Raw genomic sequence first — 17801 nt, 5'->3', positions numbered from 1 at the left:
TGGGTTGATACCCAGTGGTAGGTACGATACGGTCCATGTGCTCCGGGCACCGACGCTCAACGGTTGGGGAAGGAACTGTGCAAATGAAATTGGTGAAAACTGGGTTTTAATACAGAGTTAAAATAAATCACGTAACCCGTGTTATTACCAATCACTGTTGATCTGGATCGGGATTACTGACAAAAAATTATACATAAATTTATATTGAAAAAATGGTAAGCCATTCTGACATAATAGGGACCAACACTGTTTGAATGAGTTTCTTTCGGCATTTCTTCTCAGCAGTGGTCGTTCCGAAATGCTAGTAGTTTGTAGCTTTGGTAAATATAATTTAATTTAGAATATGACGTGAAAAAGTGCCTGTGAAGTACTAATTTCTGAATAAATGATTTGATTTTGATTTTGACTACGCTTGCTTCCGTCTATACGTGTTCCTTATGTGCAATAAAAACATAATACAGGTAGAGTACGGCCATACATTTTTAAAAAGAAAACAAAATAAATCAATTAATTATTTAACAAAAACAAAACGCGCTCAACATCAACTAAGTAGTAATTTCAAAAACAAAACGCGATTGTAATTGAAATCGTAATTCAAACATTTTATATCCGGTCCGGTACACCTGCGCGGAAACAAACCGAAACGAGCGACGGAATTACAACTAAGAATTAATTTATACTGATTTTGTTATACGTGCTAAATACTAAGTACACAAAAAAATAAAATATTTTTGTGTATTTATAACTAGCTGATGCCCGCGACTTTGTCCGCGTGACAATTTTTGGTAAGAAGTCAAAATATTGGAGAAATTTAACTGTACTCGTACAGACAAAGCGTAACGATACCTATACAGAAGATGCTCGTCAGACTGAAATATATATTTCCTATAGTTTAGCTGGATCATTGTGACTCTTCTTCGGGTTTTCCAGATCTTCCATTTATAATATACAAAATTGAAACTAACACAGACAGACAGACAAAGATTAATTAAAAACAGTAATTGGACGGAACTTGATACACTTTTCACAGTTATATAGCGAATGATCTAACTTAAAGTTTGGTATGGGTTTCACCGCGATACGTTACTATAACCTGAGATATGGACCATAATAAGAACATAAAATAAATACGGGCGAAACCGCGTGCAATACTTAGTCCACTAAGAATTATTAGTGGAAGAATCACATCAATGGACACAATCATTTTTTTTTATTCGCCTGTTGTCTGCTACGAAGCTCTACGAAATTTTCTACTACGGCGCCTACGGTGCTGCGACTTCGTGCCAACTTCTACGATGCTATGAATTTATTTACATATAGAACACAGCCATCTGTTCTGTCGTGTACATTTTTGAATGCATCCAACTAATTAGAAAAATGCGAAAGTAGGTTTGTTTGTTTGTCATCCCTTCACGTTTTATCTAAACCTTTCAAATTTTTCATACATATCTTTTGAAGTATGAAAATGGACATATTCATCCCGGAAAAATAACTATTCCCGTGGAAAATTTACGCGGGCGAGGCCGCGGGCGAGGCCGCGGGCAAAAACTAGATCTATATAAACAGATACTCGTAACAAAAAATAATATTTTAAGCTTAAAAAGCAGACACAATAAAATAAAAAACTTTTGTGACAGGGCCGTATGTGCATTAGCTAGGTAATATTCCGATCGGGCCCCCCTCGTGACGTCACTGTCGCGACAGGTACCCCCGCCCACCCCCTCACACCTCTGTGGACAGGTGAACGGTTATTGAACCCCGAATTCGTTAATATCATATTCCTGTGTACTTTTGGTACAGTCGACCGCACATGAAGTTATCCTGCGTGGACATCTTTGCGGCGGCGGTGATAGCGGTGATGTGATGTGCTAATCGTTGCCTTTGGCTCCGCTTGCAGTTGCAGCTTAGAATATATTTTGTATGCTTTTCATACAAATTTAACCTTATTTCACTGGTGATTTTGGAAGTGACACCCCAAACATCCTTAGTTAGCGGTTTTTCTGCTTTGATATACTAGTCGGACAGTCCGCTTATCATTATCACTACATAGTATAAAACAAAGTCTCTTTCCGCGGTCTGTCTGTCCCTATGGATACTTAGATCTTTAAAACCGCGCAACGGATTTTGATGCGGTTTTTTAAAATAAAATAGCGGGCTTCTCAAGGAAGGTCTATATGTATAATTTGTTACGGTTTTACTCGAGCGAAGCGGTACGGGCCGCTAGCAATTTTATATGAACACTAGAAACCGTCCGCGACTTCGTCTTTGTTTCTCCTGGAGTATATTATGTATTCTTGATTATTATGTATGATTAGTAGTCACGTCTGACAACTAGAAGTGGGGTTGAGAACGTAGGAAAGCGGACCCTGGGCTCATCGGCTGAGGAAGAAACCGAGAACATGCTCAGATGAGAGAAAGATTAGAGTCTCTGGAGTGATGATCACTCATTTTCAGAAAAAAAAAAGATTTTTCGCTCTCTATGCTTTGAGTATAAAAAAATAAAACTCGTATAAATTTAGAACCCTTTTAAGCGGGAAAGTTACACTGGTACTTTCTAAACATGGAGCCAGTTGGGGGATGTCGCTGACCCTCCGTTTGGAAGTACCCTTATTGTTTTTTTTTTAATGTCCACTAAAATGAAAAGTTAATTAAGCTTTTTGATTTCATGGCTGTTGGATTTATATTACTTTCTTTATTAAAAAGTAATTTTCTCTTTGTTAAAAGCTTGCTCCTAAAATATTCGTGTAGATTATAATTCCAAATGTTAATTCAATGATCAATGCTTCGTATAATCCTTTTCCGCTGGAAAACCATGAAAAAATAATTAAGTTTTTTACCTAATATACTGAAGAACTTAATAAGTTCAGGACGTGATTTTAGATTTCTAATTAATTTGTTTTCATTTAATGTTTCTTATTAAGTAAACTCACATTACATAAGACTTAAAATATAAATAAAATTGAACGATAAAGTATCTCCTTTGCAACAAAATTACAAGTAAAATGTGATGTACACTGCAGTCTGCAGCTTATCCAGTTACCCTGCATCCCATCAAAGGGCAAAATTGCAATGATTTTGAATAGATCGATGTGCAGTTGACCGTACGAGATTACCATACAAATAAAGTCCGGCTAGACTTTGTTAAATAGGGTTCGGTAATCGAATGACTGCCCGGACGTTACATGCGGGTTCCGTGAACATGTACCTATAAGATATTTGTTGTGTTATGTATTAGTAAACCATATAAACCATACACTCATTGCGAATCTATATTAATATTATAAATGCGAAAGTTTGCCTGTCTTTTCCGAATTCACATCTAAAACGTTGGACTAATTGTGAAGTTGAGTGTTGTGGACTGCAATTGATACATACACGCGGATGTTGAGACAGCCAACTTTATTATTTACGTATGTTACTACCGATACACGCGGGAAATCAACAAAAGTGTTTCCAATGAGGGTTTACGTTATGCGGGCGGCCGGTTGTAAGATCCAAATCTTTTGTAAATGTTTATTTTTTTAGTACCTTGGAGTGAAGGTATGGATGTGATGAGAGCGAGCCCTCGCATAAGCATTTTAGTAAAGGGGCACATAGTAATTTGTAAGAATCATGTTGCTCTGAAAATTTCCCACCGGCAAACGGGAAAACTCAGGTCGTCGATCAATCAATCACTCACAGAATCCTACAGTTACGAATAGACCGACATTACGATACTATATATATATATATATCGGTTGTATTACGGCGGTTTTGAGTAATGGTGTGTCAATAGCGTTGTTATGGATGGCTATGGTATGAGTTTAGGGTCCGATTCTCAGGCAATAATGTTTTAACCACAATATTTGCTTTTATAGAAAATCTAAATTGAAAAGTGTTATGTTGATGGGACCGATAAGTCTTATAGACAAAAGCTGTAAAATTATTGAAAATAAAGAAAAAAAGGCAATAACTTTTATTTAGTTTGTAAATTTGCTTGAAACCATCAAAAAATAGATGAAAATGAAAATCGGGCGCCAGATAGTAATCATATTACAAATACATTTTAAAAAATCTAATAAAAATTTAATACGTATAGAAATTATAATAAACAAACTATAAATAAAAAAAAACTGAATGAAATTGAACTTAAACCAAAAGATACACGAAAAGCGAATTATTGAAGTTCTTATTCTTCATCGAGGCCCCTAACGCGGGGGCCGCAAGATTATTCTGACATAAAACTGAAACGGTGGCACCAATCCCGCCATCTTGCGAGCTATTTCATAAAATGGCGGCTGGCAACTGTTGGGGTGGAGATTTAATAGTTATGAAAATGAGGTTATGGGAGGAAAGATATTACTCCATGAAGTTTATCCCGAAAAAAGCATCAAAATTGCTGCTGCTTTTAAAAAATGCATTGGTTCTAGCTACTACGAGTATTAAACAACGTATATACCTAAGTATTACTTTGTCATGCTGTCTTTTTCTTATTTATTAGCGGACCTTGTCTACTTCATTTTCATTTTACAAAAAAAATTTCGCTCAGTATCACACTGTCTATTGAAAACCGTTCAAAATAAGTAGTTTTTTACTATATCGCATTACTACATGCAGACGACGCATTGTTTCTGCTCCTTTTAATAATATGAGGTAAGGATTTAATGGATTTAAGGATTTTTACTCGTTGACCGCGGCTTCACTCCAGTAAAAAGTAGCCGTAAATATTATATAAAATAGCTGATGGCCGCGACTTCGTTCGCGGTAGTGATAGTACAAACAGACAAACAGACAGAGGTTTTTTGTTTCAAATTCTTTCTCTGTTACTATGACTCTATCGCCTAATTTTATTTTTTTGTAAATATATTCAATGTACAGGATTTTTTTTCTATTGTTTTATTAAATGTATTGATATGCTAATGCATTTAATTTTATAATATGATGGTGTGTGGAATGACAATAGGTACAATATTTTACTTACCTACCTAACATATAAATCTAATCTAAAGCTAGTTATCCAAGCTTTGTAACCATAAGTAAAACAAGTATTACAAAAATACATTTTTACTCAAAATCAAAATCAAATCATTTAATCAGAAATTAGGCCTTCACAGGCACTTTTTCACGTCATATTCTAAATTAAATGATGTTTACCAAAGCTACAAACTACTGGCGTTTCGGAACGACCACTGCTGAGAAGAAATGCCGAAAGAAACTCATTCAAACAGTGTTGGTCCCTATTATGCCAGAAGGGCTTACCATTTTACTCTATATCTATAACTTAGTAATGTCGTCTCGTTTATACAGCAAGATATTTTTGTATGTACACGTGGTGATGCACTCCGCACTAGCGAGGCTGCCACTCTCGCCGAGTGCCATTGTGAATGTGAACTATTGTTGCGGTTCTTATGTGTAGGTATGCTTTCCTCTTTCCCGCGCATTTTATGACTTTTTCTTTTTTTTTTTGTGAAAGGCGAAGGAAACTGTTTTGAAACTCATGTCAGTGAGTTTTATATAGTCCATGTTGTTGGATTTTCCTATTTGTTTTAAATATTTTAAGCAAGTAGTTATGTGAGTATTTTATTGAATTTTTTCTTAAAGTATTTACCTCATTTAGATTGGTCAGCTATTATTAGGTTACCAGAATTTACTAGTTTAGTGGTTTCTTTTGCTTTTACGGCTTTTGTGATGTGTCGAACGACATTATGATGACTCAGATATTTTACGACCGGCAGTCTGTCTGTCCTAATGTGAACATATCACTTATAGTCTCCTCAACGACATTCACGGATAATGATCCCACTTATTCAAAAGACGAAAACACACGCTGAAATATTACAAAAAAAAAAAAAAACAAACTGGAAAATTGAGTTTGCGAGGACGAAGTCGCGTGCCACAAACTCTTCTATAATAAAAAACCCCCCTGCAAGTCTCCAGATGGCCGCTTTAAATGTATAAAGAAAGTGTATTTTTCTACGCAATTACGGTCCAAAGTAATAAAGACAAGTAGCTCAGGTGCGAGGGAGAAAATGTAAAGCAGATGTCCTGCCCCGTGAACGGTGGGTAAGGGCGAATACATATAGAACGCAACGCTCACAAAATAGTGAAATTTACGCGGCAAATGGCCTTAAAAGAGTAAAAATAAAATTACTTCTAACCACAAAGGTTTAAATAGTTTAACGACGGCTTATAACGATGTTAATAACCTCTTTCCGTCTCAAACCACAAGAAGCGATCGTAACAAACTTCACAGCAAAATTTATTTAGTTTTTATTAAAACTCTTATTGTAAGGACTCAATCAATGGCTTATTTATTTCATCAGACTTAGGTATTTATATACATAGGTACATAGGTATAGTATAGTATGATGAGCATACAAAATTTGACTGAAAGTACTTATATAATAAATTTACAGAACGATTTTCCACTATTTTTTAAGTCATGTAATTTATGAACACGAAACAAAAGACATTCAGCCGTATTCATTCAGAACCCTTCAGAGCACAATGGCCGCCACAAAGCGTCTCAAATAAAGGGTCAGGGTAATCAAATTAAGGGTAAAATTTGGTTAAGCCGGGAAAACGCTGATGTGGAAAACTGGTTGGTGAGAAGATTAATTTTAGTCTTTTTGTACACCATTAAAACTGTAGTACTAGACACAATGGTCTAAAACTTTGTGAGCGACCATCAAATTGTTTTGTTGGAATGTAAAAGAAAATTTTTATTCTAAAGAAAAATAAACTTAATTATTGTGTGAGTGATGAGTTAAACAAAAATGCTCATAAATCGACATTAAAATCAGCATAGACAATGTATTCCATCCGGAGAATCGAATAAAAACAACAAGTTCGTATCGATTCCTTCCATTTCTTCTATTGTTTGTATTTCGAACGTCGGCCATCTTAAAAAAGGATGGCGATAGGCGACGCCAGCTGAATGCAGGATTTCAATTTGCGTAACGGGCCTTGATTGCGTCTTCAATATGAATTTTTATGTTAGCTCTTTAAATACGATTTTCGTAGACACTTCTGTAGATACTTCTAACGTAAGTAGATGATTTCCGTAAGGAGCCTAAAAATTACTGCTAGATTTTTATACCTATTTATTGTCCTACGGTAAATATTATAAAGTTTTTAATGATGTTTGTTTGGTACTCTTTCACGCAAAATCTACTATACCGATTGGTTTGAAATTTCGAACACGGGTAGAATATCACCTAGAAAAACACATTTTTATCCCGTAATTCCCACGGGAGCGGGGCGCAGCTAGTAGATTATAAGTAGAAGTAACTAATGAAGAACAAGAAAGTCGTGATTCTTTTAAAAGTCTTAAATCAAAAGTTTTAGGCAAAATCTCTATAGCTACAAAAAGAATCTGCAAAGCCGAATGTATGCAATTTTGACGAGATCTTTAACCAAGTTAACCCCACTAAGTTTAGTTGTTAAGCTGAAACTAGATGTAAGTAGTTCTAAAAAGCCAATTCAACTTGGTAAGTTTGCAGTTTACACGAGCAGTCAGTCTTTCGTTTGTATTATTGATTGTACACACAGGTTGTGCCCAATGTGTGGATCTTTTGAGGTTGTGAATTGGTTTTCTATAACTACTTATTGAGTTTAGCTTTTAACAATATTAAAGTAATATTGTATTTATTTTTTCGTGCACATAGCGTGTCGCAACAAATATTACATACAATAAATAATGAAACTGAACAGTTTTTAAGCTTGTATGTTTGTTATATTTCTTGAATGACTTATTTGTTGCATAATAAGTGTTCTTGATAATCATATTCATAAGATAATATTTCGCCCATAGTATAGACGAAACTATTTCTTAAGATTGTTTTTCAGGATGTGTATCGCACAGATGAGAGAGAGAGAGAGAGAATGGAAAAGTAGTAAAGATTTAAAGCAAATTGGTAAGTTTTATCTGTTTGACACGATTCCAACGGTCACATTCCATTATGGCACCTATTACCACTAGTAGGGCATCCTCACACCTTGGAGCCCCAAGTATCACGTACAGTGCGCTTTAACAAGAACCGCGTATGGCAGGGAGCTGTTTCCACAACCTCAGAGGGTCGTGGAACACGGCTCCCTGCCATGGTTTTCCCTAGACATTACAACGTGAAGTTCTTCAAAAAGTAAAAGTGAAAACATTAACTCAGGATCGGCTATCTGTGACACCTCTGGTTGCTGCGGTGACCGCGCACCATCAGGTGGGCCACATGCCTGTCTAATCTGTAATACTCAGTCGTATATAAAAAAAAATAAAGCTTACCTGTCACTGGAGACCAGTATGAGTTGCGTGTTGGCGTACTTGGCCCGTCGCTTGCGCACTGAAGCGAGCGCTGCGCAGAGGCTGGGCGAGAATGCTCGGCATGGCGGACACTGCGAGTTATAATGTACTCTAGATTTCACAATGTTTTGACTTTATACTAAAAGGTTAACGTTAGAAAGGACCCAGGAGTAAAGGTCTATTTCTACTTGTTCTAATGTCCTACGATTACTGATATCGTACGAGGCGACTCGGGGATTAAAACACTCATTCAACTTGGTTCTACCCTCTTGATGTCCACATGTGGCTGCTAAAATACTTTTTTATTTAGTTTCACTCATAGTCAATAACGGTATTCTTGAAGAGTCAGGCAGGCGGCCAGTCACAAAATCTCTGCCGTCGTGTCTACAGTAAAAGTTCTAGGTAAAACCATTCACATTTTGGGTGAAAAAAATATGGTCTATTCAACTGTAGCACTGCAATGTAGAACAGATCATTTCATAAGAAAACTTAGCTGCAGACATACCCAATGCGCAGCGAAGTAGAAAATCCTGACGCTGTCATTCGGCAGCTCCTCATACAGCTTGCACTTCCCACCCTCGAGCTGCACGCCTCTCAGCAGCTCGTGTACCGGGGGGGCGGGCCACGGGAACTTCTCTCCCACGGGGTCTGACAGTAGCGCGTCCCTAACAGGCCGGCCACGGAGCACCAGCATTGGAACTCCCACAGCTATGTTGTATTTTTGCGTGAGACGACGCTGGAATGAATGAATAGTTTAGTATTAAACATTTCAATTGATTTAGCGGACCCTGGGCTAAACAACCGGGAAAAAGCTCATAGAAAGAGTATTAAACATTGCAAGTTTATTGTTTGAATACCTCCGTGGCGTAGTAGTTACCACGCCCGTCCGCTATTTGGAGGTCCTGGGGTTCGATTCTGTAAGAGACGTCAAAAAAATCACGTCGGATTCCGCGCGGATATGGTTAATTGGTATTCTGTAAAACTCGATCGAGCACTTGTAGCGCTAGTGGGTTCGATTCCTAGCGCCAAATATTTGTACTTGTGATCGTAGATGTTTGTCTGGGTTCATTGTTATTGTGTCCGTTTTTGTGTCTATATGGGACCCGGGACACAAGCTTAGTACTTAGTGTGGACAGTTGAGTGTTGTCAATTTAGTTATTTTCTCACGGAGTTTTTCAGGCTACAAATTAAAATCTTTTAAACTTGAAAAGGATATCTAATTGAACATTAAACTATTCATTCGCCTCCTTAGTCGGTTAAAAACTCCAGGGGTCTAAGTTATCATAAGTTTTTCACGGCGGTTAATTTTAATATCAAATTCTTGGAAGTTTAAGCATAGGTTTCAAAAGATACCTGGGAAGTTTTAATATTAGGTATCACGAGGAACTTATGAATGCCTTCTAACCTGGAATCTAATACTAATTAGGAAGACTGGCAGCTTAGTAACAAGTACATAGAAATATTTTAAACCAATATATATGAAGAACCAACTAAAAGTCTCCACGGGTAAAAGTAAGAACTGCAATCACAACTTTAATTCTATAATTTAAAGTCTGTTTCATTGTGGATAAAAACTAAAAAAATAACGTCTTTGGGATGCTATGCTGTTGAAATAACGCCATACAAACACATGTGAAGTGACTTCATTTTGCATAAGAACGATTTGCAAAAACCTCATTTTGTGACGCGGCAGTTTGCATAGGGTGCGCCGAGGAAAGTAATCAGGGTTCAAAAGGAACCCTCGGCGTGTAAGAGGTACAGTCTGGTTGGAATAAAGATGTTTCAAATACTGGACAACATGTTTATAGTACAGATATATACCAGCAGTGTATTTTAGGAAGCTGAACTATCCTGGTTTGGCTTTCAGCGGTTTAACATTTTTTATGGGAAACATGTCAATTTTATATCAATAAATGTAAATGTGTTTATCACGCATGGGTATTCAGAGTTTAGTGAATTTCAAAGTGTGTTTCGAAAGTTTCCAATAGTATATAATAAACTACCACCTCTGCAGCAAATGAAGATAAAAGTTAGGTCAAGAGATTTTCATCAGCAGATATTTTTTCAAGTACAAATCAATATCAATACATATAATAAAACAGTAGAAAAAATCCTGTACATTGAATATATTTACATAAAAATAAAATTAGGCGATAGAGTCACAGCAACATAATAAGAATTTGAAAAAAATATCTGGAGTACTATGACGGTACAACTAAACTATAGGGAATATAGAAATGACGACTTAACAAAAATTGTTCAGTCTGATGAGCATTATCTGTTGAGGTATAAAAATCGAAGATCTGGAACACCTGAAGAAGAGTCATATAATAGTCTGAACTATAACTATATTAGCTGACTAAACTATAGAGAGTATAATACTTTTTCAGTCTGATTAGCATCTTCTGTATGTATAGGTATCGTTACATTTGTCTGTATAATTAAATTACTCCAATAGTTTTGACTCCTTACCAAAAATTGTTCGGCCACGCGAACGAAGCCGCAGGCATCAGCTTGTTCTTCATAAATTTTCAACATTGGATGTTATAACATTTGTTTCTTAAGTCAAAAATGATAAAATCATTGTTTTGGTGAAGGATAGAGACGTAACAGCATGGACATTCATTTTATCGAGTGTTTAATGTCTGTGTGTTACATAAAAAATAAGAAAAAAAAAATCAGTTGTCCACCAGCGGATCTATTCGGTGCATTAAGATGAAATGATCTGAAGTTCTGAAGTAGAAGCGGTGAAACATCGAACATATTTAGTCTTTCTTTGATCTCCATGTTTTGACATTGTATATGGGGTTCGTATTTTGTTAGATTTTCTTAACCCGTGCTATTTTCCTGTACGCTTTTCACTTCGCAATCTCCAGGGGTTTATGTATTTTACGCTTATCAAGGTCTTTATGAGTAGGGCTTTTTATATAATCTTGCCTTTCTTTTCTATTGTCGTCCCTTATACCGACAATGTATAGACAAATGACAAAATGTGAAGGTTTGCTACCAATGTTGAGAAAACTGATTTTTAGTAACGGTTAAAAGTGGCCTTTGGTGGAAATTGAGCTCATGAGAAAATTTATATTTACGTGGATCAAATTTTTATTAGTCTTTTAGTCTACATTATATTCCATGCTCTGTTAATATGGGGAAGCGAATATTGGCCATAAGTCTAGTTAATAAATACATTACATAACCAAGAGAATTTGGTACAAGACCCATATGTTTAGTATGCGATAGAAGCTTCTTAGACACAAAATATTAATTTTACAGGTCAGGACACGACTATACAAACCCAGTGCACGATGCGTTAAGAAAATTAGTCGATTTTTATACTGTTATACATGAAAAAAATGTGGCTTTTTTATTGTGAATCTTCTCTTGGACTTTTTATTATTTGAAGGTAATGTTCGGTCCTGATATGATTTGAAGGTATGTTCTGTACTTTTATTATTTCCATCATTACGTGAGCTGAATTAGTTCAATTCCACAATATGTGGATGTGGGTTAATCAGCTTAGACTTATATTGATAACATGGTCAAGACGAACTGCCCAAAAAATCACAAATGTTTTGCTTTGTTATACATATTTTTGAGAAATGTGTGTATATCACACAGCTGTCTCATGAAGTACTAGGTACTTTTGATGTGATGTGATCCGGTCCACTGAACACCCCTGTAGTTCCGGTGATTACGGTACAGTCGGCCGAATGTCAATTTCTAATTCTTGGATTTTCATACCGCGCTATAGGGGTGAATTTGGGTAAGTTAATGACTTTGATGTGCGGTTGAGTGTACAAGTAACCCTTAGGTGTTGTGTTTTGATGATAACTTGAGTCCCCCTTATGTGTAAAAGAAGTGGGAAACACTTAAATAGACCTTACGGACTTCGTCGGTCGTTACTGCTAACTTTCAATCATAATCGTGTCTCAATAGAAGTTCAATTGTGTTGTTTTTCATACTAAAATAAATTTATTTGTTAGACAAATTAAAAAATCCCCGGGTTAAAAAATTGAAAAAAAATATTCAATATTCATTTCGCTACAACTTTTGAACGGCTGAACCAATTTTCATGAGACATGGCTAGGTACACTCGGGATAAAATTATCTATGACACAAAAACTAAACGAAAATCGGTTCATCCGTTTGGAAGCTACGGTGCCACAGACAGACACGTTAAACTTATCTCCCCCCTTCTTCTTGCGTCGGGAGTTAAATATATGTAATTATGTTATAGTCATCATCATCATCTCAGCTCTTTTTTGCCCACTGCTGGACATCGGCGTCCCATTGTTTACGCCAGTGCCGTGCTAATCCACGCTCGACCTGCGTCTTTGATAATGTCATCTGGCCATCTCATTGCTGGGTTTCCGCACTAGATCATAGTGAATTATGTTATTATGGTCTCAATCGCATATAGCACGCACGCATTATTGCTTGGTTCCTAGATGGCATCAAAGTACCCCTTCTGGCTGCACCTTGGAAAAAAATATATTTAAATCAGTTCTCTATATTTTCATCTAAAAACAAGGTACTCACTTAAATCAGTTCTTTTTCTTTTCGTTTAAAAACTTACTGAAAATTGAGGTCCGAACACATAAATAAAAGTACCTACTAATTCCATGGGCTGCACCAGTAATGTTCCTATGTAAATGACAGATATACCTACAAGTTAATATTAAATAATGTATCCTGTAATTATTTATATCCATATACGAGTACATACAACATTCTGACGACACAATCACACAATGACGAGATTAATTTACTGATTGGACTGACTCCACCGGTCGCCACCATTTAATCTAGTGATTGATAGCGATGTTGACGATTATTCTCAATAATGTTGATAATGATAAATGGATTGTTTTAGTATTATTAATTTAGACTGAAGAAGTTTTCTATTTAACAGTGAAAACCACATCAAAATCTGAAGTATAATCAAACAGTTTATCGCACAAAAATCAATACACAAGATACAATTTTGAACAAGGCAACTACTAGAAAGTTTCCCGTTCGGGTCATGATGGAAAATGATCTTTTTCTGATTGGCCCGGGTCTTGGATGTTTATCTATACTTATATGTATTTGTTATAAAATATAGCATCGTTGAGTTAGTATCCCATAACACAAGTCTCGAAATTACTTTGGGGCTCGCTCAATCTGTGTGATTCCTAATATATTTATATTTTATATTTATTTATACACCTGAACTAATCTGGATCCGTCTAAGACTGTCTATAAAGATGTTAATTAATATCTGTACTTATTTCAATTTAGTTATGTCTCTCTGTCATGATGAATTGTAGATATAAGTATGTATATGTAAGTTTATATAGATTGGTATGTATATATTTAGGTATATATTTATGTAATTTTAAGTAGGTTTATTTTGTTTAGTTTAGTACACGCGCACTTTACCCTTTCCCCTCTTTCCTCCCTCGGGTCTGCTGGAAGAGATTTCTTTAGAAATAATCAGTACCTATGTACTGTTATTCCACTTTTTTACTATTCTTATATAATCTGTTCGTGTACATAAATTGGAAAATAAATAAAAAAAATAAAAGGAAACACGTCTCTTTTACATTTTCAAACACAAACATCAAAGCTGAAGCTGAATCTCTTCGGTGAAGCAAACGAGCAGGATACCAAGCGAGGACGGTGTCCGGCGGTGTCCTGGCTATTTATATCGATATAGCACAACATTGAAAACGTAGGAAACATAAATTTTTACAACTTTTTGGTAAGTTAATATTTTTTATCTGTGGATCTTATCTTTTACATTTAATTTCACACAGGTAAATTCAAGGCACAGGCCTTGCACTAACACTAACACTAACACTCCACAGCACTCGACATCCCTTACTAATTTCAAAATTAATTACCTACAGGCCTGGTAGAACTCATAGAACCAACTCATAGAACTCCCATTATTTCTATAAGTAGAGGTGTTTGATAAAAGACTGTATGAACCAAGTAATTCGGCTGCGCTATCAGTAAAATCCTATTATCAAAATCCCCGGCAAATACAGGTAGATTTGGGTATAGTTTCGGGTAAGAAGGGTGACCACTAGACCGAAAAGGGGCGATGGAGCTACCAGTTTACTTCTTCATTTGCCGACTCTACTGTTATCTGATGTAACAGGTCGAAAAACGAGGTACATACGTTGTTATTTTGAAAAGTTGTAGTTATAAATGCATCTAACTGATAAAAAAATGGTTGCCTGTAAAGTCGGTTTTACGGGCGAAGATTTTACGCGACAACGTCTTTTTCTCGGTAGAATATACGAACGAGAGAGAGGCCCGCCGAATGCCTTGCGTCTCTCTCCCACGGTGACTCATCGTAACGTTACCGGGCGTTACACTTTTTCATAAGTGACTCCCAGCCGCAACCTAATTTAAGACGTTGTCACGTCAAAAGGTTCACACACATTGCCATAAACATAGCTTTGATTGGCTTTGTCTGTTTGGGCAGTTAACAAAATTGTGAAACACAATTTAAAGATATCAGTTCCCGTGATCTGCTCGGTATGTTACATATTTGCTGACAGATACTTCATCAGCCAGTGAAAAGTGGCCTAAACATTCTGAAATTAAGACCTCTGTGAAATTTGCATTAAACATCATGCTGGCATGAAGAGCTTGAGGTAAACGCAACTGGAGTCGGTCCTTGAATCTTTGGAGGGCCCTTGAGCGAACTACGACCCTGTTCTTAGGGAAATATAAGATTTTAAAATGCTGTGTGGCGAGACAAGGTATACGTTGTTTACAGTCTGTATTAAAGTTCGTATGTTGTTTAGTTTTCAATTTTCGCCGGGATTCCGATTGTTTACAAATTAAAAACTATTTAGGTAGGGTCACTAAACTCTATTTAATCGGGTTTATAATAATTTCTGGAATAATTGATTTTCATAAAATTTTTCAGGGCTGTTTTTGTTCGACTTCAATTAAGCACTTTCACTTGTAAGTTCAAATGTGTTATTTGATTCTTCAGGTGTCGTATAAAATTATAATGATGGTAGGTACCATTTATCAGTTGTTTTGTTATCATCGGACCCGCTTCATAAGAGTCCTACCAATAACTACTTAATGACCATAATGGACACTTAAGATCCTCCCCATAACCGCCGAGAATTAGCTACTATCAGCATTTGTATCTGACAGGTTGCACTAGCTCATCTCTGTCGCCAGCCCGTGGGCAGCACCTAATGGGGACTTCTTACATTGTGTACCTTACAACTATACTTACAATAAGAAATGGAAACGTTTAACACCGTATTCTTAAATTGTTTTTATTTGTTTGTTTGTAAAACATCAATTAAAATTAATACAGGAAAGATGAATAACGTACAACGGCGTACTTATCCCATGATGTAGGGATCTCTTACAGTCAACCGGCGATCTGGTGCCGGATTCTCACACAATCGATGCACTTTATCAATTTTCCCCAACTTTTTTCGTTCGTTTTATGCAAATTTACAAATGAAAAAGTTCGATCGATCGATGCGTTCGTTCGATCTCTTTGACGTTGATTTTTTGTAAATGTAGAAACAGTAGCAGAACCTTCAGAAAAAAATGAAGAAAACTGATGAAGTGAACTTTGATTGCGTGGATGTTTTTTATAGCATAGCATGGGCAAACGAAGTATGCGGTTTACCTGACGACACCAGCAACCCGATGCGGGTCACCAATCCGTTTGGCTCCGTTGCCCACTTTTTGAAAAAACGATAGACTCTTGAAGGATTATTTTTTCTGGAGACCACCGAAGTTCTTTTTTAATTGTACCTATTACTCTTGTAGCTCGCCCCCGGCTTCGCTCGGGTATATTCATATTAAAAAAAGTAGCCTATATCACTCCTGAAGGTTTCGTATATCTCTGTGCTAAATTTTATCAAAATCGGCCCAATAGTTTTTGAGTTTATTAATTACAAACAAAAATACAAAACTTTTCTCTTTATAATGGTATGATCTTGAATAGAATAGGATAAAGATTATCTAAAAAATGTATTACTTGAAATTACATTAAAGTTTTTGAAAATAATAATGAAACGAAACAATTCTGGAATCGAGCGGGAACACTAAAGTTTTTTGGGATATTCAAAAGCAACACCCAAAGTTATATGAGTAAGTAGCTAATACATTCTTGTTATGACGTTTAATTTATGATGTCTTAAAATGAAGGAAAATCATATAAAAAATACATACATCATCTTACAGTATGACGACGATATTTGCGCGACCAATTCGGCCCAAAATTTTGGAACAACAAAGGAATTTACTTACTTTGAGAAACATACTATCAGAAGATTTGTTTTTATCCTTAGAAAAGTTCCACAAATATATATTTCATCCGCACTGAATGGTTTCGGCAAAGAATTCTTTCGGATTTCTGTAGCGATATAAGTTTATTTTGCGGGTTTTATTGACTTGGCGTTCAGGGTATGTTGTGATTGTGTATTTTCCTGATTTGTTCCTCAGCCGTTGAGCGTCGTAACTCAGGGTCTAGTAACTTGATACATATATCACGTCTTAATCCCTTACGGGGCTGATAGATTTAGCTGAATGGTGGGCTCATATCATTGTTGTCAGCATTCAGATAGTGTCAGGTTGCTATTGTCAACCCGTGGTCTGTAGGGAGAATCACCAGTAAATTGGTACCACAGAATTTATTGGTTTAAAGTCTTACTACTACTAAAATTAGCTTAGCTTTGTCCGCGGCTTATCCCACGTGAATTTCCTACGGGTACATTAATTTTCTCGAATTGAATGTGCCATGTCCTTCCGCACTGATTATTTTATGTAAATGTAATTTATATTCATTAGGTATATGTGACATTTTCAAAAGATTCTTCGATTAAATGAGCCTTTGTTCTGTTTGTCGTAAACAATGTCAGAAATTGCGATAATGTCATGCCGTGATAATACCCCAAAGGTGGAATAAAACATATCCCAATCGATTCCACAAAGCGCTTACACTAGTTCACTGAACCGCATATGGTTGATACGTGACTATGTTTTGTGTCTGAAAACAAAAGAGTGCGGCAGACAGACACAATCCAACTAGAACGAGCCATATATATTTTTTATTAGTTACCCTTTGCCCACAGCTGGACAAAAGCTTCTCCTCTACTTCGCCATACCTGTTAGGAGATACGCAACTATTTTTTAAAGTTTTAAAATGGTAAGTTTGTTTGTTACCTATTCGCGGTCTATCTACTCAACCAATCTTCTTGAAATTTTGCATACATGTAGTTTGAAGTATGGAGAAGGACATAGGGTACCTTTCATCACGGAAAATAATTGTTCCCGTGGGAAATTAGCGCCGGCGCGGGCAAAAGCTAGTCAGATTACATATGAGCTTCGTATCGTACATAATACTATTTAGTAGGATCATTTTTGTTGAGATCATTTAACTTTTAGTGAGCTCAATGCCGCTCACGACCTTGCAACAATGATGCGTTGAGTGAGATGAACAGACTCAGAAACCTAGCCAGTGATAACAAAAAATTAAAAAGTTTTTATTTAA

The 17801-nt window shown here is 36.2% G+C and overlaps 1 protein-coding gene across 1 annotated transcript in view; it reads right to left on the bottom strand.

The window, feature by feature from the left end:
- The window catches only part of LOC128678987 (nucleoredoxin-like), a 35191-nt gene that overhangs the window by 12783 nt on the left and 4607 nt on the right, over positions 1-17801 (bottom strand). Inside the window, exons 2-3 of the mRNA XM_053760913.2 lie at positions 8781-9011; positions 8258-8367 (exon numbers count right to left, since the gene is read on the bottom strand). Of these exons, the coding sequence (XP_053616888.1) occupies positions 8258-8367; positions 8781-9011 (341 nt within the window). The remainder of the gene's footprint in view (positions 1-8257; positions 8368-8780; positions 9012-17801) is intronic.

This window comes from Plodia interpunctella, chromosome 21 (assembly GCF_027563975.2).
Source record: "Plodia interpunctella isolate USDA-ARS_2022_Savannah chromosome 21, ilPloInte3.2, whole genome shotgun sequence".
Taxonomy (NCBI): Eukaryota; Metazoa; Arthropoda; class Insecta; order Lepidoptera; family Pyralidae; genus Plodia; species Plodia interpunctella.
This window is presented reverse-complemented; position numbering and strand designations above follow the sequence as displayed.